This window comes from Xiphophorus maculatus, chromosome 6, assembly GCF_002775205.1.
Source record: "Xiphophorus maculatus strain JP 163 A chromosome 6, X_maculatus-5.0-male, whole genome shotgun sequence".
Lineage (NCBI taxonomy): Eukaryota > Metazoa > Chordata > Actinopteri > Cyprinodontiformes > Poeciliidae > Xiphophorus > Xiphophorus maculatus.
The window spans coordinates 20,048,145-20,072,327 of NC_036448.1; the positions used below are offsets into that span (position 1 = coordinate 20,048,145).

The 24,183-nt window shown below is 38.5% G+C and overlaps 5 protein-coding genes across 8 annotated transcripts; 3 read left to right on the forward strand and 2 right to left on the reverse strand.

Moving 5' to 3' along the window:
• The first annotated feature begins 404 nt into the window (after positions 1-404).
• On the forward strand, positions 405-2,238 carry atp5mg (ATP synthase membrane subunit g). Its single transcript, XM_005799948.2, has 3 exons — positions 405-511; positions 760-920; positions 1,864-2,238. Exons 1-3 carry the CDS (start codon positions 460-462, stop codon positions 1,960-1,962), a joined length of 312 nt encoding a protein of 103 aa, XP_005800005.1. The 5' UTR covers positions 405-459; the 3' UTR covers positions 1,963-2,238.
• Positions 2,239-2,240: 2 nt separating this feature from the next.
• On the reverse strand, positions 2,241-4,500 carry ift22 (intraflagellar transport 22). Of its 2 annotated transcripts, none has more exons than XM_005799949.3 (5): positions 4,206-4,500; positions 3,219-3,301; positions 2,927-3,010; positions 2,639-2,841; positions 2,241-2,559 (listed from the first exon to the last, which is right to left on the reverse strand). In XM_005799949.3, exons 1-5 carry the CDS (start codon positions 4,242-4,244, stop codon positions 2,411-2,413), a joined length of 558 nt encoding a protein of 185 aa, XP_005800006.1. In that variant the 5' UTR covers positions 4,245-4,500; the 3' UTR covers positions 2,241-2,410. The 2 variants fall into 2 exon arrangements, with proteins under 2 accessions (XP_005800006.1, XP_023190921.1); XM_023335153.1 differs by having other exon boundaries at positions 3,219-3,267; positions 4,206-4,496.
• A 75-nt stretch (positions 4,501-4,575) lies between these two features.
• LOC102232190 (outer dense fiber protein 2-like) lies at positions 4,576-13,038 on the forward strand. Its single transcript, XM_005799996.3, has 17 exons — positions 4,576-4,850; positions 4,933-5,099; positions 5,210-5,333; positions 5,450-5,581; positions 5,686-5,760; positions 5,857-5,928; positions 6,254-6,370; positions 6,484-6,669; positions 6,754-6,863; positions 6,964-7,099; positions 8,067-8,177; positions 8,697-8,801; positions 9,111-9,269; positions 9,586-9,686; positions 10,170-10,332; positions 10,447-10,572; positions 10,686-13,038. Exons 2-17 carry the CDS (start codon positions 4,948-4,950, stop codon positions 10,860-10,862), a joined length of 2,046 nt encoding a protein of 681 aa, XP_005800053.2. The 5' UTR covers positions 4,576-4,850; positions 4,933-4,947; the 3' UTR covers positions 10,863-13,038.
• LOC111608836 (protein CYR61-like) lies at positions 10,314-15,945 on the reverse strand. Of its 3 annotated transcripts, XM_023335151.1 has the most exons (6): positions 14,718-15,945; positions 14,406-14,619; positions 13,980-14,318; positions 13,718-13,908; positions 13,402-13,590; positions 10,314-10,351 (listed from the first exon to the last, which is right to left on the reverse strand). In XM_023335151.1, exons 1-6 carry the CDS (start codon positions 14,757-14,759, stop codon positions 10,340-10,342), a joined length of 987 nt encoding a protein of 328 aa, XP_023190919.1. In that variant the 5' UTR covers positions 14,760-15,945; the 3' UTR covers positions 10,314-10,339. The 3 variants fall into 3 exon arrangements, with proteins under 3 accessions (XP_023190919.1, XP_023190918.1, XP_023190920.1); XM_023335150.1 differs by lacking the exon at positions 10,314-10,351 and having other exon boundaries at positions 13,256-13,590; XM_023335152.1 differs by lacking the exon at positions 10,314-10,351 and having other exon boundaries at positions 13,256-13,590; positions 14,406-14,645.
• Positions 15,946-16,130: 185 nt separating this feature from the next.
• bcl10 (B cell CLL/lymphoma 10) lies at positions 16,131-22,909 on the forward strand. Its single transcript, XM_014469103.2, has 3 exons — positions 16,131-19,311; positions 20,827-21,115; positions 21,194-22,909. Exons 1-3 carry the CDS (start codon positions 19,261-19,263, stop codon positions 21,613-21,615), a joined length of 762 nt encoding a protein of 253 aa, XP_014324589.1. The 5' UTR covers positions 16,131-19,260; the 3' UTR covers positions 21,616-22,909.
• The last annotated feature ends 1,274 nt before the right edge of the window (positions 22,910-24,183 follow it).

The window sequence follows — 24,183 nt, forward strand, 5'->3', positions numbered from 1 at the left end:
TAAAGTGTTGCTGTATTTTGACTCTTTGTGAGTTGAGTGAGTCAACCAAACTATATCTGAAGATATTTTTTATCATTTAAATGTAATGTTAGACGAAAAAATGAAGCCCAACATTTTAATGGAAAATAAATTAAATTAAGTGGTTTGATTTTCTCTGTTAAATGTAGCTTATACTTTATTGCATATTGATTAGAAGATATTTTCTTCTTTAATATCAATTATTAATACTACATTTAACATGCATTCAAAAGTAAAGATGATTTCTCTTTTTCAAAAGAATAATTGGAAAACACCGTTTCCTGTCATTTTGCCACACGTACAGTTTGCCACTCACAATATGGCAATTATGAGGCGTCACGTGTTTCACGTCGGTAGTTTTATTTTGAAATTCCCAACCCGGAAATTAATCTGTTTTCCTCTTCCTTTTTCCTGTGGTGTGTACTTGGGAGAGATTCCACAATGGCTCAGAAAGTCCAGAAACTCGTTGCTAAAGTCCCTACACTTCTCGGTGGTAAGTGAACCATTACTATGTTTTACAACACTAATAAAATGGGTTAGTTAATTTAAAACCGAGCCGCATTATTACAGTTCGTCGTACATGCTCAGGTTCTCTGTGACCTCTGCGTATCGTCACATCAGGTGTAAAAACAGAAAACGCTGCTGCAGGCTTTCCTCTCTGTTGTGTGTTTAGCTTTCAAAGCCGAAGCAACCCTGCAGCTTCTTGCTTCTCCGAGTAAGGTGGTCTATGCTTTATTGCAGCCGCTGTCACATACTCCAAACCCCGGCTAGCGACCTTCTGGTACTACGCCAGGGTGGAGCTGGTCCCTCCGTCCCCTGCTGAGATCCCCACAGCTATAGAGGCCGCCAAAGGTCTGGTTAGGAGCTACCAGACAGGACGCCTCGGACGAACCACAGTCAAAGTGAGTAGTGCTGACCCGAAGTTTTTCATTCACTTAAATTACGATTGATTTAACTCCATGGTTTGTTCTTTATGGGAGCTGAAAATATATTTACTTGATCTTTACCTGAAAACGCCGAGATTGTGAAAAGCTAGGCAGGGGTGTCAAACTCCAGTCCTCAAGGGCCACTATCCTGCAGTTTTTAGATGTGCCACAGGTACAAAACACTGGAATGAAATGGCTTAATTACCTTATTCTGGTGTAAAGGCCTGCTAATGACCTAATTCTACTCAGGTGTGGTGCAGCAGAGGCACTTCTAAAAGTTGCAGGGCAGTGGCCCTCCAGGACTGGAGTTTGACACCTGTGAGCTAGAGTGATGGGCGCCTTAATAAAATTGTATATATAATGCTTGACCACAAAATAATATGTTGAAAAATTCCAGTAAATGATTGACAAGTATGAATGTCAGTTTGATGGAAAAAAGAAGACGGTCTGGATTATAAAAATAACGTTTGACGTATTATGAGAACCTTGACATTCCAAAAAAGACATTCTGAAAAAAAATAATAAATCGTTTTTTTTAAGAAATAGATTAACAGCAATTGATTATAATAAACTACTGGTGATCAAATCATATTCAGCCACCACTGTGCAACACTGATGGATTGATGGAACTTCACTTAATGCTGTGTTTTGATTATTGATTCTATGTTGCATTGTGTTTCTAATGATGTAAAGCACTTTGAAATGCCTTGCTGCTGAAATGTGCTATAGAAATAAAATTTGATTGATTGATTGAACACTGATGGGAAAACAATCTTGTTCCCCTTGAACCAGATCACAAGAGAAACACACTATGTAGAGAGGAAATTAATCATAATACCCTTATTTTATTTGAGGAGGGGTAAGTTTGAATTTGACAAGAAGCACTTACCTGTAAATGGTTTCCTTTGTTTTGTTTCAGGATGCTGTGAGGAATGGACTTGTGGCTACTGAGGTGTTGATGTGGTTCTTCATCGGAGAGTGTATCGGCAAAGGAGGCCTGATTGGATACAATGTCTAAATAATGAATTTCCTCTTTTCACAAGGGCTGGTCAATAAATAAAGAAGAAAATATATCACGATATACAGCATGATCAAGAACAATAGGGATTACATTCAATAGAGTTTATTAATTTTATGTAATTTCAGATATTTAAAACAAACTAATCAATAATTATCGACTGATATTAAACGCTTATATCGTGATACGTTTGTCAGCCATATTGCCCAGCCCTACTTCTGAGTATCACATTCTGAATGAATTCCAACTAATTATTAAATAAAATCATTGAATCAATCTTGAATTCCCTTATATGTTTTATTTTCAAACAATTTCCAAAAATATTAGGGCTACAAAATGTTTCATAATACCTCATGAAGATCTTAAGGTATTAGTAATGGATAATGTATTTCAGATGTTCGAGTCAAAGTGTATGCTAACTAAAATGGGTGTTTGGTACATTTCACTGCTATGTAATGATGGACATCTCCTCTCGCTCTCGACTCTCGGACATTGCTTTTACAACATTTCCCAAGTATCTGTAGAAGGCATGTCGCATATCTTCGGGCTCTTCCTCCAGATCAGAATGAATAAGTGGCAACCTGCTCAGGTTTGGTGCTGTGTCAAAAAATAAAAATAAAATCCATTAGTCCTGTAAGATGGACACTGATTTAAGAGAGGACTACACAAAGATTACCTAAAGGCAGTCGGCCATGTTCTATCTCACTGCCAGGCTTGTGGTGAGCTATGAGTAAACACTGGCTTTCCAGCAAACTTTGAGTGGAGATGAAGATGGAGTGCCACGTCTCGATTTCTTTGAGGTGACTTGGGATATCAGGATTAAAAATGATCACTACACCGCTGCAGTCCTTCATCAGTGCAGGCCAGCAGGATTCAAATCTGCAAAAAAAGAAATTAACTTCAATTTATGGAGAACCTTATTTCTCATGGTAAGATTTAAATAATGTTTAACAAGTCAACTAACTTAAAATCCCCTGAACAGTCCCAAAGTTCAACCTCACAGATCTTGTCACCGCTGCCCTCAGGCTGGGATTCAAATTCCAGGATCCTTGAGACAGTAGAGAGCAGCTGCATTTAGTTAACTGGAGTCCAATAAGCAATACAATTTTACATTAGGCCATGAATTTAAACACTTTGTGAACTGTTTCAGACTCCTCAGTGAGATTCATATCACATTACTTTAGAATATGTAATGGGAACTTTAAACAGTTAATGGTTAAGTGTTGTGCTCTACTTTTAACACAGGACTTGTGTACCTGACTCCTTGCGTTGGTCTGTATTCCCCACCCACGTTTTCTGTTGTGTCTGAAAGGAAGTTAGCAACAACGGTCTTACCACTCTAGAAAAAGAAACACATATGTGGCATTACATAAATTGGCATATCTTTTTAACATTTTGCAACAACTAGAAATGCACTGATAAAGCTTTTCCTCTGACCTGCAAATTTCCATTTTCTAAGGGCAATAGATATTACAAAATGTTTTCCTCAGCTATTTGTTTTAAAAGTGTCAAAAAAGAAGCAGTTGTGAATTCTATTCTATTCTATCCTATCCTAAAGTGTCCTATTTTTTAGCAAAACAAATGTCTCTAAGCATTATCTGACTTTTACTAAACTTGAAATCAGTGTTAATAGTCAAAAAATAAGTTATTAGTTTTGATGTATTAAATGAACAGTGAAAAATACAGATATTCTATTGTTTTACCCGCTGAACTGTGTTAAAGCTAAACAAGTAAAAACTGACAAACTTGGATCTCTGGCTGAATAGCTGCATCACTAAATCAAGTTCACTTTATAAATAAAGTTAAAGTCGGGGCATATATGCCAATAAACCTTAGTTCAAAAATTGTAGAAATTACACAAACAACCACCAAATTTAAGATGGTGTCTACGATGTACGTTTGACACCATAATGCTCTAAAAAAAGATGGTATGAATATCATGGACGGGATTTCTTGCATATCTTTTGCTTGAGAATGTGAGAACTTTACCACAAAAGTATTACTAATAATGTTGTGTTTACACATAAATATTGTAATCAAGTAAGTACTACTATTTTGCATGTTGGGAGGTAGAAATGTAGGTTGCCAACATCATTGAATGCTACCTGGATTATGAGAAATAAGCACGCTTTAGATTTATTACACAACGGAGGATTTTACAGTTGTAAATGTTAATAATCAAGATGACTGTGTACTTGTCAACACTTTACAGCTACAGACTTTAATAAGATAATAAATCTTACCTCAGTAGGACCTACGAAGAGAATTTTTGCTTTAAACATTTTCACCAGCCGATCATTAGCTTGTCCAGCTAACTTGCTACGATTAAGCCCTGGCAACGCGAAGCTATCGTACTCAGATGAAAAAATAAAATAAAATGAAAAAAGTAGCAGTGGTATTTTCAGTATAAAACAAGTAACATTGGCTTAGCTGTGTAGATGTTGTCGAAGCTGGGTAAACTTCCTTTTCGTTGCTATGGTTTCAGTCATTTCTTCTTTTCATCATTGGCTATTTGGAACTCGACTTAAATTTAACCCCGCCTCTTTTTCCGATCTGAAGAAGCCAATAAGCTTTCAGTGAATGTGTTTGCGTCATTACGTTGCCTGAAAGCTAACCAATCAAGTGTAGATATTGCAACGAATGCGTAGTTCCCATTGTAGTAGCGTCAATAACAACAACCAGAAAGCGTAATATTTGTCCTTTCAAAGCATATATTTGTAAGGGACTATGTTTAGGCTCAGTAAGAGCAACAAGTCTGGTGGTGGTCTTGCTGGTTTCATTGAACAAGCAAATGTTTAGTGACTGGATCGAAATGCTTAGCAGCTTCTCAACCTCATCTGTTGCTATGTGTTGACCTTCGAAGCCCATTTGCTGGCACAAGTCATAAGGTAAACATATTCTAACTATAAAATAAATCGCACAATAGTCCTATCTTTTCTCGTAGCTTTGACTGTTACTCTCTTATTTTAGTTTTCAACGTAAGGTATGTCTCCAGAGGATAAACCCCAAAGTTCCCCACTTGGTTTCAGTCACATCAGGGAGGATCTCCCTCTGAGTCGTCGTGACCTAGACAACAGCGATGAACCAGAAGAAGAGAACAGGGCGTGCACTAGTGTCCAGGCAAGAGCTGAGTCTGGGTGAGGATGTGGAACACATATTTGTTTGTAAAACGCACCATAAGCTGGGCAAAATATGCAGTATGCTCTAGGATACCTGAAGGTTTTCTCTTTCTCAACCTTGTTTTTAGCCCCGAGAACTTCAGTAGTGGGAAGAGCCCTTTTCTGAAAGTCCTAATAGATGCAGAAGCTGCTTCCAGCGCTGCAGCAATCCAGCTTGTGGCTTTCAAAGATGCAGTGGACAACGAATTTGCTGTATGCTTCTTTTGTGCAATTTTGTATCCCACAGATTTTGTTTTAAACATTTGTAATTTCTTTAGAATGTGACTGTTTCAGAACTGTACTGCCTTTTTTTATTATTATTATTTTAGACCTCTGGGAAGTCTACCAAAGACAAAAGCCAAATCACCCGCCAGAAAGGACTTTTGCTGGAGAAGTTGGAAGAATTCAGGCGTCTGAATAAATCAGTGCGACAGAAGCTAAAACAACTTCAAGATGCAGAGGTAGATTTTGTTTTTTAGTATGTTGATTACATTTGTAAATATAGACCAGCAAATGGAAGATGTAAACATGTTTTATTCATACGTTTGACATTATTTGCTCATAGGTATATCGAATTGATGCTGACAGAAAGATGGAAACTTTACTGAAATGGATCAGAAACGCTGAAAGGGAAAATGAGGTGACTGTTTTGTTAAATCATATTTGGTCAAATAAATTTTGTAAATAAGGTCCGATGGGGGGAAATGACAAAATTGTCCTTATTTTGATCCAAAAGAATTTAAAAAAAGACCTCGATGAGACCGAGAAGAAGATTGGTAAACTGATGGATTTGCGGAGAGAAGAGCAGGTTAGAACAACTAATACTCAAAAATATAATCTTTTCCCAAGTAGGAAAAGGCATGGGCCGGTTACTGCTATAGAGTTATTCTAAGTTTTTAAAATGTCATGGTTCTTAAAATGTTTAAGAATGTCTATGTGAGCATTTGAAAATTATTAAAACAGCACTAAACTATTGTTGTAGCTGATGCTATCAGTAATAAGCAATATGAAAACAAATGTTGCTTTTCATGTTTTAAATAAAAGCAAATAGGCCTTGTAACTTTTTGTAACATTTTTAAAAATATATGTATTTATATATTTTAAATATTTTTTGTTGTTGTTCATCTTATCAGGAGAACATTAAAAGCTTAGTTCACACCACCAAGTCCATTGAAGCAACTCGTACTCACCTGCAGGGGCAGCTGTGCAACAAGGAAGCAGAGAACAATCGCCTGACTGTGCATTTACGGGTAAAAACCCTCCACCCTGTTAACTTGAAACTGTGAAAGAAAAGTTTTAAAATATATGATATTAAGATTTTTCTTTATTTTTTGTTGTTGTTGTTTTGTTTGGTGTGTCACAGACCCTGGAGAGAACTGTAGCAAAGCAGAAATCGGAGACTGATCAGCTGAAGACATCCTTCGCCTCCCTGACCAAAAAGGCTGTGAAGGACAAAGAATCTCTGAGGAAAGCTACGCAAGCACAGAAACTGAGAGCGGAGAGATTCGAAGCTGCCATAGAAAAGTGCAGTGCACAGCTAAAGGAAAGGGTATGAAATCAAAACAAATGTAAGTGCTGGTTGTACAAACTCAAATGCACCTTCAAAACTCAAGGATGTTTCTTTCACTGTCAGGATTCCCAACTGGCTAAAGCCCGTTCAGAAAGAGACTCCAGGAGACGGCGAAAGGAGCAGACGACGGATGAGAGAGAAAAACTTGTTGCTCAAATAGACCTTATGAAAAGGTTTGTGCTCTACACAGTCGTTCTCGTAGACTCCAGCATGCACATGAGACAGCTGCAGATTTATACTGATAAACCTCGTGATATTTCTCCTCCAACAAAGTGAATTAGCAGAGTTGACACTGAGGCTTCAGAAAGAGAGGGACGAGCTAACTGCAGCTAATGAAAGAATGGTGCAAAGCCTTGACATACTCATTGCTGACAACAGGGACCTCACCATCACTAACGCAATGCTCAAGGTATGAAGCGACTCACAGCTTTTGTAGGGAATTCATCTTTTCGATAGTGCAGATTCTAAAGGAAAGGAATTATGGTTTCATGTTAAATGACTTCATGTTAAACTCAATAGATTAGAATATCATCAAAAACTGCAGTAGAAAAAGTAATTGCTTCAAAAACCACCACACATGAACATATCCAGGACGTGGATATGTTCATGTGTGGTGGCGCTGCAACTGAGATTCCTTGTGTTGACAAAAGAGGACATGACTGCATTGAAGTCCGCTTCTGTCCCTTTTCTGTTTAGCCTAATTTAAGCTGCTTCGAATGTTGTCCGCGGTTCATGAGAGACTTAGAACAAGAATTATAACTGTTGCAGCTCATTTTCTGGATGAGGTTCATCCTGCATGTGGAACTTCTTGAAGCACTGACACCACCTGTGGTTCACGCCTTCTGACTCTCCCTAATTTGTCAAATGGACTTCGCTTAACAATCTGGTCAAGACTATGATTATCCTTGTTGTTTATGGAAATTGTTCTACCACAGGTTTTCCTTACACTCAACCTTCCATTGCTATTCCAAGGAACAACTACTATCCCTTGCAGAGGTTATGAATGATTCCTTTCTGCACAAGTGTGCAGTTTTCTATATTTCCCATGGTTGTATAAACCATAATGTGGTCATATCTTAATATTTCTTTTGCACATCTTTCTCCTATTGTTAATATATCATGTTCAGTTTTTTGAGATGCAAATTTAACAGAAAGAAACAATTGAACTGCTAACTCTGTGAACTCTGTATTGGCCAATATAATTTTCTCTTCTTATATTGAATTACTGAAAAAAAAGTGCTCTAATTTCTCAAACTGCACATTTGCCTTCTATTTCTTCTAGTAGACTACATTTTTCACGGCTGTTTTTTCGGGCATTTTGTTGCTTTTACTCTAATTCTGCAGCTGAAATTATATTTATTTATGCATGATTGCAGACGTCCGTGGCTCAGTTGGAGGAGAAGCTCGCTGATTGTGAGTCGGCGCTCGTTGAAGAGAAGACCATCTCGCTAGAAAAGAAACATGAAGCGGAACAATGCCACTTTCAGGTCTGTGTTCTTTACAATAACAAAGGCTCTGAAGGGAGGTTACCTTTGGATTATATTTAGGATGGTGATATTAATTTTTGATCGGCCACTTCACAACTTAGGTTCAAGTCCAACTTATAGAATATGTCAGGGGGTTTTTACCTTTTTTTTTTTTAACTTTTCTTAAAATGAGCACAAGGTTTTTATTTTGGTGGGGTTATTGCTGATTACAAATGAAATGGATTTTAAAAATCTGTTTCATCTTGGATTGCCCAGGCCAGATTTGATATTAACATTTACATTTTAACTTCCAAAATGGTAAGATAACCCTTCACCACACCGCTGAATCAGCAACCATCTTCAGTCCTGTGTTGTTTGGTCATTTGTGAAAATAAAATTCTAATAAAACCCAACTAACTGAATGTTTTGTACTCAAATATCCATGAAGCGATAAGCTGATGAAAAAACAGAATAATGTGGCCATATTATAGGAACTCTGTTATCACATTAAAGACTCAACTGTTTTTTTCCTTTGCCTAGGTTGCAGAACTCAAAGCTGAGATTGACAGCCTTCAAATAAAATATGCAAATCTGTTGAGGGAAACAAGAACGACACAAGACGGGAAAGAAGCAGAAGTTGAGAAGGTATTCCCACCTCCACATTTTAATTCCTTTTAGCAATTAATGACTAATGGTTGATTGAAGTAGAAATTCTCGCATAACTCTTGTACTTTTTCCAATATAAACAGCTCCACATCTCTCTCTTTTTTGCTGATAAATTGCCTTTCACTATGCCGTTAGATCTCTTCTGCTAAACCCTCAAATAATTTGTTTTAACAACCTAACACAATGTAAATCTTCTCAGTCTAAGTAGCATGGATGGGGAGCTTTGCAAACTTAAAAGTGTGTCTATGCTGTGCCTATTCCCTGCACTGGACCCACCCTGGAGCCCAGGTCAGGCAGGAGCTGCAGGGATGCATAGAGGAGCTGAGAGTTTACCCTGAGTTACTGGGTGAAGCCGAGCAGAGTCTCCTCCAATGCCAGGAGAACCTGCGCAGGTTGGAGAGGCAGTGTTCGGAAAAATCAGAGTCCGTTAAGCAACTGCAGTTTAAGGTGTGCAACGCCAGCTGTTGTCATCAGATGTAACATGTAAAACTCATTTACATATATCTTGCCACTAGGTGGTAGTACACCCCCTGTGTCTCTATTGTGCTTTCTTATCTTGATGGTTTTTCTGGTTGCAACCAACAAAAAAAAACTGTTTGCAGTGTAGAAAATGCACCCCTGTGTGTATTTGTGCTGTGTGAGTTCTCCATCACTTACATTGTGTCTCCCACATAATGTATTCGCTAAATAATTATTTTCCCTTTTGAACGGCTTCCCTTCATCCAAACCATGTGCCTCAGAATTATACAATTTCTATTTGCAGATGGAGACTCAAAGTAAACAGCTGAGATCATCTCTGGAGATGAAAGAGTCTGTTCACGAGGCCAATGTGAAGGTACAAGAAAAAGTGAATTCTCTCCAAAGGTAAGAACACACACAGTGGCTGAACCAGCCTTTGCTTAACTGACACCTGCAAGTCCACAGGTGTATGTTTCTATCAGCTTTGTACATCTAGTGGCAAAAATGTTTGGCTGCTCATCTTTGACAAACAACTTAAGTTCAGTTAGATTGAATGGGGAGTCTGTGTTTGTGCTTTTATTTTGAGTTTTACCACAAATTTGTTTTATTTGATTTGGGCCTTTGCAGCAAACAAATAAGCTTTGGTATTAACCATTAGTGTCAAACTCCAGTCCTCAAGTGCAGTTACCGATTTTAAATGTGCCCCCACTCCAGTGTAGCTAAATTACTCCAGTGTAATTTAGTTACATTGTAGCTAAATTATCCCACTAATGAACACATAATTTGATTCAGGTGAAGCAGGATCTAAAGGCTGCAGGACACAAGGCCTTGAGTACTGGAGTTTGACCCCTGTAGTTTGAAGTAGACATAAATACCTTTCCTCTTCAGAAAAATCGACCAGGTGCAGCAGGAGAACCTGGAGCTGGTCCGGAAGCTGGCGGCTCAGGACGAGGCCCTTAACTACAGCAACCGGCAGCTGGATCAGCGCTCCTCAGAGTGTCAAGCTCTGAATCGGCAGCTGGAAGCTGCTTTGTCGGATGTCAGAGAGCAGGTGAGCTTCAACAGTTGTCCTGTCAAATTTTGAAAGACAAAGAGATTTTTGCTCAGATTAAAGAAACTATTAGCTTAAACCAACATTAGTGAGTTAATCATTCATTTGTCCCAGGTGAGTAAAGTAAAAAGCCAGACTTCCTCCAGAGAAGAGGCTCTGCAGATGAAAATCCTGCAGCTTCAGGCTGAGCAGAGCAGAAGGAATAATGAACTGAAGCTTCTTCGTGAGAGCAAGCAAAATGTGAGCATCACATTTCTAAAATGTTCTCCTTTTTTGTGCCAGCAAATGATGCAATGTCTGATAGTTAAGCTGATGTCCAAATAAACTACTGCTTGTCTGCCATCGATCTTCAGGCGGCGAAACAGTTTGAGGTGCGTCTAAAGAACCTGGAGCTCAGTCTGGACCAATCAGAGAGCCACAAACGCAGCATTCAGAATTACGTTGATTTCCTCAAAAAATCTTACATGGCAATTTTTGATGAAGGGGTGCAAACATCAACTTTTGTACAAACATCATATTTCCTAAAATGATGGTTTCCATTTTTTTGTGTGTGGGGGTGTGCGGGCGTGTGTGTGTGTGTTACACTGTAATATTTATATCAAGTGAGAGTCAAGAAGAAGACATTTTATTGAGAGACAATAATTGCTGCATATAGCTAACGGTGATAACCCCAAATTTATAGAGGTTTTGATAGCTATTTTAGCTCAGGTCCAAAGCGAGGCTGTTTCATATTTTGTTAAATGGATGCATTCTGTAAAAGTGCTAGGTGCTAAATCCTGGAGCTACATTTTTAAACTGGTGCAGCAGAAAAAATGATCTTCATCTGTGCACTCTGATGATTTTTTTAAGAGAAAGTTGTTGAAAACAAAAACACCTAAGTTCATTTGGAAACTAGAATGATGAATGGTAAATTGTTTTATCCAAAAATTTACTTCCGTTTATTAATATTTCTACATTGTAAAATTTGAACAATAATGCCTAATCGTCAATTTTCCTTATATGGCCTTGGCTACAGTAGTAAGACTCTTTATATTAAGAATTTAAGTGGCAGAAGACATATCTAAACTCTTCAGGCACATTTTTGTGGCTTTAAGGAGTTGGTTTGTGTTTTCTGTGGACTACGAATGTTATTAAGTCTTTGTTTCAAAGAGTTGAGAGGTCAGAACCTCAAACATTTCACTGAGGATAATTAAACCCTGGGGTCAGTGGAGGGGATTTAGAAAACTAAGACTCGCTGTTTGTTGATGACAGGAAGTTGCCTGAAAATACAGGGTGTTGCACAGAGAAAGCTTCCACTTCCTGTGTTTAGCATATTGTCTGGGTGTAGTTGATTTGAATGCCTGAAACCATCAGATTCCTTTTTCAGAACGCATCTTCAGATTGAGCAGATGGTTCAAGGTCAAGGGACAGATGGATTTTTGTTTCTAAGCTCTTTAGTCTCTTCAGTAGCCAGTTGGTTAATGACTTCTGTTTTCTTGCACACACGATTGGTTCTCAGTCCTGAGCTTGCATCATGTCAAGTATGTAGATCAATTGTCAAATCTGATTAACTTAGGCTTACCACATGTGGGACATGTGGTAAGCCTAAGTGCCACATGCTCTACATGTGGCACTTAGGCTTTTTTGTCTTTGGTGAATGGTATATGGATTATATTTTTTTGTGGGGGTTTTTTTGTTTTTTTTTACTGGAAACATGTTCCTTATTTACCTCTCGTCTTGTTGGAGATCTCTGGCCTGTGTGTACTCATTACCATGTAGTGTTATCTCTCTGTGATCTCAGCTTTATACACAAAAATGCATGTTATTTCTCAGGAACAGTGAAATTTGGTAAACAATCTAAAGAAAACCATATTGATCTTCTAGATGAAGTTGTACCTTTTTAAAAGACAATGACATTTCTACTAAGTGCAGCTTATTAACATCAAAACACAAGACACTTATATTTGCACTAAAGATTTGCCTACTTTTAACACTCATTATACATTACCATAAAGTTATCAGATTGAATCAGTTCTGTTGTTTTAGTCCCTTTTTTAGGTTGCAGTTTTGCAAACAGACATGTACTGTTTATTATTTTTGCATGCTTGTATGTTACTTTTTTGTATGCAACAGTCAAGTCGTAGGTGAATGTACCAAAACATCAGCGGTGGTTAGGATATTTTTAATCCTCATAAATCTGCTTTTCCAATGTCTCAAAAACAAAAACATCTGTTTTTGCAGTGATTTGTGAGAAGACGTGGTGCATATTTTCCTTTTCCTTCTCAGCTGGTATGAGATTAGTGAGGCTGTAAATTAATTTAGTTGTGAAGATCTTGTTGCTGGTTTGCAAACACAATTACTGAATAACTGAAAACTTTTGGGATGTTTTCCAAACGCATCTTGTAATGGTAGTGGATTACTGTAACTGGTTTTTCTGGATTTAAATAAAAATAATAGTCTTTTTTTATCCTTTACTGTCACAGTTATCCGTCATAATCGCTAAATTCTCATAAACTATTGTTTACTAGATCTCTGTGTTCTTGCAATAATCTTTTAAAATATAAAAATCCCATTAAGAGTCAGAGGAAAACTGCACTTGTGGTTTTGTGTTGTTTTATGCATTTGGTTTCTTATATTCTTATAGCATCATTCTGTTCTCTTGCCTTGTGAACTGGTGTGAGTGTTTGTCAGTTTTAGAATAATGTCACATTAAATAAATGAAAAGAAGCCTTTTGGTATTGTGTTGGTGTCATACTAATTTACTTGCTGGACTGGCGAATGTGTCATGTTTTGACACATTTTTTGTCAATGACAGAAACTAAGCATTAAATTGATGTTTAAAGAAGTGTAAGTGACGAGTACAAAGAAAAAGACCCAAACTTTCACAACATGAAAGGTTTCACAAAGAAGCAAAGCACAATTCTCCAATGCCACAAAAGGCTAATTCCAGAATAATAGTTTTTATTTGAATTGCTCTCAGATTCACAGTTAGCGTTTCTGAATCGTATTAGAACGTCCATAGAGGGTGAGCAACTTTTTACTGCTCTTGGAGAAGTCCAAATCTCACAGTCAAGATCCAGTCATCGCTACCTTCTTCCTAAAAGTCTGTCCAGACTTGCTTTTGAAATGGACAGATGGTGTCTGGGTCCTGTGAGGCCGGCAGAATCGGCCGTCTATGCAGGACCTGCAGTGTTTCGGCTGGAATGTCTTCAGTCTATGACAACCACCATAGGACATCTGAATTGGATGGACAGCCTTCCCCTTACATTTCCCAGCTCTCTGGAACAAAATTTAAAAATCTAAACTTTAGATGTTGAACAAAGTTCTGTAAACCTTCTCCAAATTCTTTTGCAGAAATAAATCTGAATTTTATGTATAACCAACATGCAGGACATTGCAAGAGTACCTTTTGGGGAATTTCTTTGCAGGGTTGGATCTCACAGATCTGAGTTTCAGTCACCAGTTGGCACTTGATGTTGTTGTTGGTCATCCTGGAGGAAACCCCATGACCACAGGATTTGGAGCAGGGTGACCAGGCTGTGGTCTGAGGCTGACACTGGACTCCTGTTTCAAGCCTCTTTGGATGATTCCTAAAAGCTAAAATTAACCATTTAAGTTAAAGGGGTCCCATTCTGTTTTAACAATGTCAAAAACAGAACAATACTCACCTGTTAATTCTCCTCTCCAAACATGTGGAGGATCATTCTTGTTAGAAAAGTCACCATCAGATGGGTCTTGTTTGTACTTTCGTCTGTGTTTCCTTGACCCAGACCTTCTTGTGTTTGCATCATCGAGGCAGATGAGTTGTTCACAGCACCATGCTTTTTCATAAACCCTCTTCAGTTTTTTGCAGCCCACTCGGTACATCAAAAGGTCACGAGTGCAAAGTGAGACGCACCCGACAGATCCATCCATGCAGGTGCACTGATATTTGCAGTTTGGCTGGAAGGTTTCCCCATTCTGGAACATCCTGCCGTTGAACTCGCAGCTTCTCCCATCTGATTTAGCTATTGAAAAGAAATGGGAAAGATTAGGTTTTGGGGGAGGAAATAGACATTTAAATTAGACCAAGAGAGGAGCAGAAGCCAGCGTGCCTCGACAGATGCCAGGTGCAAAATCAGATTTGCCCCCGAAATTGCACTCCAGTCCTTTTGCAGTGTCGCACGGTTGAGTTTTGCTGCAGTTGTCATAGAGCTGCCGTGCACAGACCTTACAGCAGCCGCAGTTGTCCAGCATTAGACTCACCCCTGCTGCACAAACAGGGACGTCAGATGGACACTGGCAGGCTTCTGGGCATGAGGCCGACACCTGAAGTGAAAGACTTCATCACTTTCCTAACAAAAAGTCAATTATTAAAAATAACTAATCAAACATCAAATATGAAGAAACGGGTATTACTTCCTCACCAGAGTAAAGCAGAAGGTCACAGATACAAAGATCTTCCACATCTTCCCAAACCAACTCTCCTGATCAGAATTGGCGAAAGCTGCCAGTGAGCTATTCCTTTTAGACTCAATCCCCTTTTATCAAGCAGATCTGACGCATGTAAAGCAGAAGAGGTGTTCCAAAACTGTGAGAGGAATGCTTCGCTCCCTGCCCTGCCATGAGCCCGGCAGCAGGAGGTTTCGCCCTCCCTTTGAAAGAGGGAAACCTGGAAAACCGCTCCCTTTAGCTCTGCTTCAGTTTAATGGAAGCCTGGATGGTATTTCTTTTCTCACAGGACAGATAAAATAGGCAATTTTACTATACACTTTTAAATTTATAGCTGGAATAAATTATATTACAGTAATCTCCTTTGACTGATTATTTCTGTTTTCAGTTGTGCATTTTTTTCAAGAAACTTGCTAGTTTCACATCTTTTTTTTCTTTTTCAGCTTTACGCTACAGGGATTTTGTTTTACGTGACAAAATGTTACAATAAACTGATAAGTATCTTCCAATAGTGAATTCTATTATGTTAAAATTGATGATCCTGATTATTTTAGACAAATAACTGAAAGAGACTTTCTAATACAAACATACATGTAGGTTTATGATGGATGGAATGACTTTCAGAAGTATGTATTATTGGGTTTGCGCTTGTGACTTTCCCAAAGCCTGATGCTGCCATTACTATGTTTCACTATGAGGATAGTCATTTCATTGCAAGGTGTAGTGAGACTTCTTCTAATGTCTATGTTATTACAAGGGCTTTCCTTTCTTTGCATTCCTCCATGAACACCAGACTTGTGGACGTAGTTTATTTGTCCTCAAAAACCCCAGGGGAACTTTACAGTTCCACCAAGGGAACTCTGGTGAACTCTACTGGAACCAGAGACAACACAGGACTTGATTTTATCAGATAAAGTGCATCTGATGAAATCGGATTTAACCAGATTTTCATTTGTGGTTGTCATTTTTCGTTGGCAGTTTTCCTGTGACTATTTAAAACTTTCTAAGTCATACACTAATGTGAATTCACGGTCCTAGTCACTTGTTACAAAGTCTTTCACATGTAACTTACAATTTGAGGTCATTAGAATGAGGCTTACATGTGGGGTTGCCTTGTGGTTGTTGTAGATTATTTGCTGCAAGAAGCTTTCTGATTATCTCAGCTGTGAATTATCTATGGAAACCAGTCTGCGTGTGTGTGTGTGTGTGTGTGTGTGTGTGTGTGTGTGTGTGTGTGTGTGTGTGTGTGTGTGTGTGTGGGTGTGTGCGTGCGTGCGTGCGTGTGTGTGTGTGTGTGTGTGTGTGTGTGTGTGTGTGTGTGTGTGTGTGTGTGTGTGTGTGGGTGTGTGTGTGCGTGCGTGTGTGTGTGTGTGTGTGTGTGTGTGTGGGTGGGTGTGTGTAGGTGCATAGCATTTTCACATTTCCTGTGCAGCAGACTATCTCTTATTTGTTCTTGATCTGCCGCACACTATGAAGTTATCCATGCAACATTCACTTATTACTGACACATAAAATATTCTACCATTAGTCCACACATGGCCTCAACATCAGGGCACTACAAGTTCTGACATGAATACTGAAGGGAAGCTACATTCTTTTATGAGCAACTGAATCTTTCTCTTGGCTGAGGAATTGGCTAGATTTTGACTGCTTGAAGAATAGTGCAATGGGTCTTTGTATGCCAGTGTTAAAAGTGAAGGGTGGAATTCCAATTAGTCGTCCTTCAAGGTGTGAGGCGGATTAACATTTGTGTCAGTGTTTGACTTTCAAATTTAGCTTTCTGAAGTGATTGAAGCAGAGGAATTATTTATACTTTTAAGGGAGGACACCCAGCCCAATAAAACCAGAAAGGATCCCTGAAGCATTACACTTTTCAGAATGAACATTGCAAGGTCTCTTTGAAGCAGCAACACAAGAGGCATCCTGCTTCATCCACATCAAACAACAGAAATCAAGATGGAAAATATGTGTTTTCTTTTATTGGAAAGTCTGAGAACAAAAGGCTGCGGAGAGCAGACTGGCACTGTCTCGTTCTTATCTAACTGAGGTTGCAAAAGGCCTTTTTGAGTCAGTGCCAGCACATAAAGAGCAAACAAGTGAGAGCTTGTTGCAGTCAATCATGGCAGCAATTTGCTCACTGTTGTGGTTTTGCAAGGGGGAATTCTCCTGCCAAAGATGTGATCTAAAGAATGTGCAGAACCATATTAGCTGAAAAGAACATTGGATACATGATAGGCAGCTGGAGAATATGAAAAGACTTGAGATGTTCCCTTCCAACAGAGAAGCATGTGACAACGCCAAGCCAGAGACAATGAGCCAATTAACAGACATATTTGGAAAAGTACAGCTGAGGATATTATGTTTCAGCTGATTAGAAGTTAACTACTTTTGCCAAAAGCAGTCGGTAGCACCTGAGAATTTCTGAACATGAGATGATGATAGCAGGATTTACTGAGCTCAGATTGTAAGAGAGAAATTCTGAAAACATAAATTATGATTTTTATGCATGGAGTCACTCATCACATTTGCCAAAATCACAATTCATAGAGGTGTCAATTGTGCTTTAGGTTAGCTATTACTGTGCAACAAATAGAGGAAAATGTGTGCAACTTGTTTTTTTATGAGGTTTAAAATGTAAGGTAAAATAAAGAAAATGCATCATTATCTCAATTAACACATGAAACCCAAATTTTAATGCATTTATGTACAAAAAATATGAAAGTTTTCAGTTTTGATGGTATTTTTTTTTCTGTTGATCACCTACAGATTACTGGTTGGAGTTCATTAAAGAAAAACTGGACAATGTCAGTCATTGACATTGTCTTATCAAAACACTGCAATGGCAAATTCTTGCAAACCAGGTTCATTCAGATAGAACAGCCATTGTCATTTTGAAATTACTCAAGCAGACCCCCAGTCATCTGATTGCAAACGTAATCAGTAGTCTCATGTAGGCAAGTTGTTTGGCAGAGAAAACAGCAGCAAGTATTCAAACTGTTTCTTGCAAATGTGTAGATGTTTAATATCCACCACTACTCTGCTGTATCCCGTGGATATGAATATTTTCATTTAGAAATAGATCATAAAGTCAGTTAAGAGGAGTAGCTGTTGACCTTCAATTGCTCTAAGACAGCAAGAAAGAAAAATATTTATTTATTCTATCTGCCACCAGCCAAGAAACTTTTACTAAATTAATGACTTGTTTTGAAGACTAATGTGCTATAATTATATATCATAGTCTTGAATAAGGAGTTTATGAACTCCTGGAGAGAGATAGGATGGCAAAGTACAGCTTCAGGGGGTAAGTTATGTAGTGAAGATGCAGACATAAAGGAAACAAGAATGATATTATATGTCATATATTTATAACATATGAATGCATTTTTTTTCTCCGAGTCTCATTAGTTCTAAGCTACTGTTCTCAGTAGGTTTGAAAAACATTGTGAAATGTCACGGTGGCTTTCTGGAAAGAAAATGATGAATATTGTTCTTTCTGTTGACGGTGTGTTGCCATTTATGCTTCCCCCACCCCAAGAAAACAACTGAAATTGTGTCTGACCTTTCAACACCTATTTGAAGCTGATGCATTTCTGTCACACATTTCCTCTAGAAATGGTGGGCAATGACAACATTTATCACACCCCGTGTTTCTCCTTAGCTTTAAATCACCACCTCTCTGCAGGGCAACAGAATGCCATCAACTCCTCTGCACTTGGATTGGTTTTCTGTTTGGGGATGGCTTTTGTTTGATAGGGTACAAACTGCATTGCAGAGCACTATAAGAACAAGTGTAGCATAGACGTCATAGGAAAACAGCCCTTAGTTTGTGAAACATTTATATTAAAGGGAAATTAAATTAATTGAATAATTTTGTGTGATCTGTGGGAGAATACAAAATGGTATCTTGTGCTTGTACAAAGTCTTGTCATTAGAAAAAAAATATTTATTTATTTATTTATTTATTTATTTATTTATTTATTTATTTATTTATTTATTTATTTATTTATATAAGGCATTTCTAGATAAATGGAACTGTTGTGAAAAGGCATCCGGCAGCGCCCTCCAGTGGTCTGAACGAGAGTAGCGCCTAACCTGCGTTTTAAAATGTTTAAAAGTGAAAGATCTTTTTTCACCAGCCAGGCAATTCAAGAAAGTGGGAACTTTTACCATTTACTGTCAATGAAGGCGTTCATGTTTAAGTTTTTCTGTCAAAAAATGGTAGTAGAAGGGCACACGAGAGTAAAAGTGAAGCTGCTGTGAGCACTTCTCTCTTCTGGCGTCGACGTATTATAACCTCGACACAATCAGGAAGTCCGGGCGTTTTTCCTCGGTGATTGAGATAGAAAACTTTGTTAGAAAGGGAAAGGGTCGGCTTTTAGCGATTAGTTATGAGGTGTCACATCTTTTAAGGGTCGCCGATCATTCATTGATGTCGTTTATTACACGGTTTTAAACACGTAACTCACTATTTAGGTCGTCGTTGTTCACCCGGAACACCTGGATTTTGATTTAAGAGAGATGGATGTTTCTCACCTCACTGAAGATGAAATGGCAGAGATAAAGAAAGACGTGAGTACGATAAATAGGTGATCAGCTGGCATCAGAATAAAAAAGTTTTTGAAAACGAGGTAAGCGGCGCGGAAACAACTTGACTGGCACAGTTTGTGAGCTTTGTTTGGATATAAAGGCCCAATAAATGAGGAAATACTTCACCACACCCTCTGTGTGTGTTCATGTAAACACCCAGTCCTGTCAAAAAGATAACAAATTGAAATACACTGTACAACATTATCAGTTAAATAGAGTATTAGAAATGTTGTCAGGGTTGAATGTTAGAATTTATAACTATAGGGCTTTTCAAATGTTTCCATACCTCTTAGACATTTCCATAAATGTTTACATTACAGCCACATAGCTCTGTAAATTTTATTGGGATTTTATGGAATAGACCGACACAAAGTAATACATACTTGTGAAACTGATGGAAAATTATATATTTGTCTTGTTCTTGCATAATAATAATAGCTTGCTATTGGATGATGGTCTGGACTTTGACTGGACTATTCTAACGCATGGATCTGCTTCGATGTACATCATTCCCTTGACATGGCTGCATAGGGATGGAAGGTCAACCTATGACCCAGACTCATTTTTTATTTATTTATTTATATTTTTGCATGGAGGGAGTATTTTTAATTTTTTTTCCCAATAAATAAATAAATACCTCAAAGCTTAGCTCAAGGTTCAGGATCTCTGAGATGTTTGAAACTGGATAAATATTTCCTGACCGTTTTGTCCAGTCCCTGGTTTGTCAGCACCCATTTCACAGAAGGCGCACAAAGAAGCTTGCTGCTATGTCCTAAACATTTAAATAATCCAGTAGAAGTGAGAGTTGAAGGTGGTTATTGCTGTGTGTCCCAAATCAGATATTCATTTAGTAAAAATATTCAACAAACTTTGCTCATTGTTGGTAAAGCAATGAAAATGACGCCGCAGAGAAGTTGGAAGAGGGCATGAAAGTTAAAAATCACCCACCCTTACATGGAGGCCAAAAGGTTGCATTTTCATTTCATCTGACCAGAGCAACTTCTTCCATGTGTTTATCATGTCTACCTTTATAGCTCATGGCAATTTAGAAACAAACAAAAATCTTTCAGCAATGGCTTTCCCCTTCCATAAAGTCCAGATTTGTCAAGTTCATAACCAATAACTGTCTTGTCTGCAGCTCTTCTAGAGTTATCATGGGCCTTTTCGCTGATTCTCTGATTAATGCCCTCTCTGTCTGGCCTGTTGGTTTAGGAGGCTGGCCATGTCATAGCAACACTCTTTACAAAGCTTTGGATATTGTTTTATAGAGTAACCCTGCTAAACCTCCACTTCTTTCTTCCCGACCTGTCTGCTGTGTTGCTTGATATTCAGTATGCTGTTTGTTCACAAATGTTCTCTGCGATTTCTGGGGCCTTCACACAACAGCTGGATTTATACAGAGTTGACCACTAAGATCCCACGCAAAGTTATGAATCTTTCTGCTTTGTTGTTAGATATTATTTTTGTCCGGTTACATGATTTCTCTTGCATTCCCAGGTGCTGACTAGACTGCGGCATTACCTCTGCGACAAGATCAGAGCAGACCGCCACCTGGACTACCTGCGTTCCCGGAGGATCCTGACCCGGGACGATGCGGAGGAGATAAGCTGCCGGACCACGCAGACCAAGAGGACGGCAACGCTTCTGGACATCCTAGCTGAGAACCCTCGGGGTCTGGACGCACTGATTGACTCCATCCGGGAGATGCGCTCCCAAAACTTCATCATCACTAAAATCACAGACGAAGTGCAAAAAGCAAAAAACGAGAAGATCGAGTCTCTCAGAGGTCAGTTGGTTTTTGCAATGAGCAAATGTGTGAAATGTTCTTTATCCACTCTTCTTTATTGTGTTCTCTGTCAATCAGCTGCAGGGGCTTCCAGTTCGTCCTCTGACAGCAGCTTCAGCACTCTGACCACAACGACTGACCTCCCCAACACCTTTTCAAACAACTCCACCCTCCTGTTCCACCCAGATGGGGAGCGAAGCCCTTCCACTTCAGACCTAGCCAGCTCTCTCAACGTGTCTTCGTTACAGAAGTGTGGAGACTTGCCCTCCGCAGCCGGGGCCAGCCTCGGTGTGGCACCCTCCTCAACCTCCTCCAGCCTCCCCAAGCCGGGGGACCCTGGGGCTCCTCCGCTGCCAGACGAGGTCATGGCAGAGTCGCCCTCCAACATAGACACCACGTCACCGGGGTGCACCAGCAGTGGAGGAGATCCTAATTTCCAGCCTCTCCGGTCGCGCTCGCTCACCCCAACAATACACATCCCTCAGTTCACTTCTCTGTAGGACACTTCTCATCCAGGGACAGACCCTTTAACTCAATAAGCACACCCATTGTCTCTTCAAACTCATGCCGTACATCATGTTTCACGAACATGATGTACATGAAACTACACGTTACCACTAGGCATGGGCCGCTGTGAGGTTCTCATCATGCTACCTACTCAAGCATTTTGAAATTTATAACATGATCTAAGTACTTTGATGTAAACAAATAATTTTGCCATCATATGCTGCTAAAATAATGTAACATGTTGATGTTTTCTTCCTTGTTATTTTGATTTTTAATACATAATCTTGGATAGAAATATAGAATAAACACCTGCTAAAATTAGATGTAGTTTTCAAGTGCTTATGTTACACCTTTTTGCAGCTTTTACTTTTGTACAAGAGTGCAGTTTTAAATCATTTTTACTGTAAAGAGTGATTCCCCACCATGACCAGACATGTTCTATTGCCACTGAGATCATCTAAGAGCTGGCAAATCTGGCTTTTCTTGCAAGCAGCCTTCCTTCAGCTAAAGGCAGTGAGCAGCAACAGGTGGGGGTGGGGAAACAAATCTCTGCACTCATAGCCTGAGAAAACCTGATACACTCAAACACTTTATCTGGTGTTAGATTTAAAGGATTTTGAATTGAAGGAGAAGTCTGATTACAAACTTTTGTCATGTCTTGATAGGATTCCTTTACTTCTCACACCTTACAGGGCTCCTACACAGTCTTTATCCCACTTTTTCACCTTCTTACATTCTTGTGTCCTGTCCTTTATTTCCTTTTTATTTTTATCCTTCCTGTTTTCTTCTTTTTCTTTGTTGTTTCCTCCCTCCCTTTTTGTATCCCTCCTACTTTTTTTCTTCCATCCTTGTGTCCTACCTTCCATTAACGCTTCTACTTTCTTTCTTTTCTTCCCTGTACTTCTTCTCTCCCTTATTTCCTCCCTAACTCCATTATATCATTCTTCCTTTCTTTATTTCTTCCTTGAACCTTAGCGACTTTTGGCTTTACTCAGTCACCAAAAACTCAAGTTGCTCCTGCCGTTTCTCTGGCAGTGAATCAAAATAATTTTATTTGCAATGTAGGAATGGTATGATGGGAACTTTTAGCAGTTTTACATACTAACTTTTGTAAATATCAACAGACTTTTAAAGCAGTACATGGCCCATGCCTAGATATAACTACTCCAGTCCATGTTTTCATAATGAAAATGAAGGTATTTAGCCTTATAATGTGTGTGTATTTTGGACTCTGGCACCACAAAATATATTTTTTAATATGTACTGCTCAAAAAAATAAAGGGAACACTCAAGTAACACATCCTAGATCTGAATGAAAGAAATATTCTCATTGAATACTTTGTTCTGTACAAAGTTCCGTTTGCACAACAGCAGGTGAAATTGATTGTCAATCAGTGTTGCTTCCTAAGTGGACAGTTTGATTTCACAGAAGTTTGATTTACTTGGAGTTATATTGTGTTGTTTAAGTGTTCCCTTTATTTTTTTGAGCAGTGTACATATATTTAAATGTTTTAACACAAAAAGATATGTAAATATGTTGTCCAAATGAATTGTACTACTGAAAAATAACAAATTATCAATTACAACCAGAGAAAATGTTCTAACTACACACTTTTAATTTGCAATAGTTTGAATTAACATAATGTCATAAATTCCACCTTTTTTTATAAAAGGCTCAGAAAATCTGAGTCACCAACAGAAGCTTTGTCTACTTTTTCTTCTCATATTTGTGGTGTGATTTCTTCAGAAATTGTTGGGTGTGAAAACATGGCAGCTGCAGTTTAGTTGATGGAAGAGGTGTTTCCTGTTGTTTCTGTGCATTACTGCAAGTGAACAAGAATTTATGTCACAGTATCTTCACTACAAGTCTGCAGTCATAAAACACAATGTGAATAACTAATACCCTTCTTTCTTGCAGATCTTTGTATACGACTTGTATTGGTTGTATCCTAAATATTTAAAAGAATCAGATAGTGTTTTTTTTCCCTTGAATATGTGGTTCATAAACCAGCTGTGTGGCAGACAGTGGTGGTTTTTGCATTTTGGTGCTTTATAGGCTGAAAAAGTAGGGACACTTCTTCAATTAATTAACTATCACTGGTAGAAATACATAGAAATAAGTCACAACTGCGCAGGAACATGGCCGCTCGTGGGACAAAAACTATGAAACAACAAAAAGAATTACATAGCTTTATCAGAAACATTTAGACTTAATCCATTTGTTTTAGTTTTATACTTTACCTACAGTAAGGTGGCCCTAATGACAAAAAAACAAAGACAAATGCTTTTTGTGTGTGTGTTTCTTTACAATAAAAGATTTGACAAAATATAACATGGTGTTCCAAAGAATTTTTATCAGTGTAGAATTGTTCAGTAAATATGTGTGATTTTGAAAATGGGGTACTGAGCTCTACAACGGACAAGAAGAAGAAAAAAAAACATTAAAAATGGACCCTGACTTAGTTTAAAACTTTTGCAAGATCCTGACTTACTTTTGCGAGATCTTGCTAAAGTAAGTCAGGGTCCATTTACTTTTTTTTTTCTAGATGTCCATTACAGGG

Bases quoted from the DNA above. Each gene is read 5' to 3' on its own strand.
- bcl10 (XM_014469103.2), top strand. From the start codon at position 19,261: ATGGATGTTTCTCACCTCACTGAAGATGAAATGGCAGAGATAAAGAAA. The intron at 19,312-20,826 runs GTGAGTACGATA...TTGCATTCCCAG, and splicing joins TGGCAGAGATAAAGAAAGAC to GTGCTGACTAGACTGCGGCA. The intron at 21,116-21,193 runs GTCAGTTGGTTT...TCTGTCAATCAG, and splicing joins GAAGATCGAGTCTCTCAGAG to CTGCAGGGGCTTCCAGTTCG.
- LOC102232190 (XM_005799996.3), top strand. From the start codon at position 4,948: ATGTCTCCAGAGGATAAACCCCAAAGTTCCCCACTTGGTTTCAGTCAC. The intron at 5,761-5,856 runs GTGACTGTTTTG...TTGATCCAAAAG, and splicing joins ACGCTGAAAGGGAAAATGAG to AATTTAAAAAAAGACCTCGA. The intron at 10,573-10,685 runs GTGAGCATCACA...ATCGATCTTCAG, and splicing joins TTCGTGAGAGCAAGCAAAAT to GCGGCGAAACAGTTTGAGGT.
- atp5mg (XM_005799948.2), top strand. From the start codon at position 460: ATGGCTCAGAAAGTCCAGAAACTCGTTGCTAAAGTCCCTACACTTCTC. The intron at 512-759 runs GTAAGTGAACCA...GCTTTATTGCAG, and splicing joins AGTCCCTACACTTCTCGGTG to CCGCTGTCACATACTCCAAA. The intron at 921-1,863 runs GTGAGTAGTGCT...GTTTTGTTTCAG, and splicing joins TCGGACGAACCACAGTCAAA to GATGCTGTGAGGAATGGACT.
- LOC111608836 (XM_023335150.1), bottom strand. From the start codon at position 14,759: ATGTGGAAGATCTTTGTATCTGTGACCTTCTGCTTTACTCTG. The intron at 14,620-14,717 runs GTGAGGAAGTAA...CTTTCACTTCAG, and splicing joins TGACCTTCTGCTTTACTCTG to GTGTCGGCCTCATGCCCAGA. The intron at 14,319-14,405 runs GCACGCTGGCTT...TCTTTTCAATAG, and splicing joins TGCACCTGGCATCTGTCGAG to CTAAATCAGATGGGAGAAGC.
- ift22 (XM_005799949.3), bottom strand. From the start codon at position 4,244: ATGTTTAAAGCAAAAATTCTCTTCGTAGGTCCTACTGAG. The intron at 3,302-4,205 runs GTAAGATTTATT...TTCTTTTTCTAG, and splicing joins TCTTCGTAGGTCCTACTGAG to AGTGGTAAGACCGTTGTTGC. The intron at 3,011-3,218 runs GTACACAAGTCC...TACTGTCTCAAG, and splicing joins AGACCAACGCAAGGAGTCAG to GATCCTGGAATTTGAATCCC.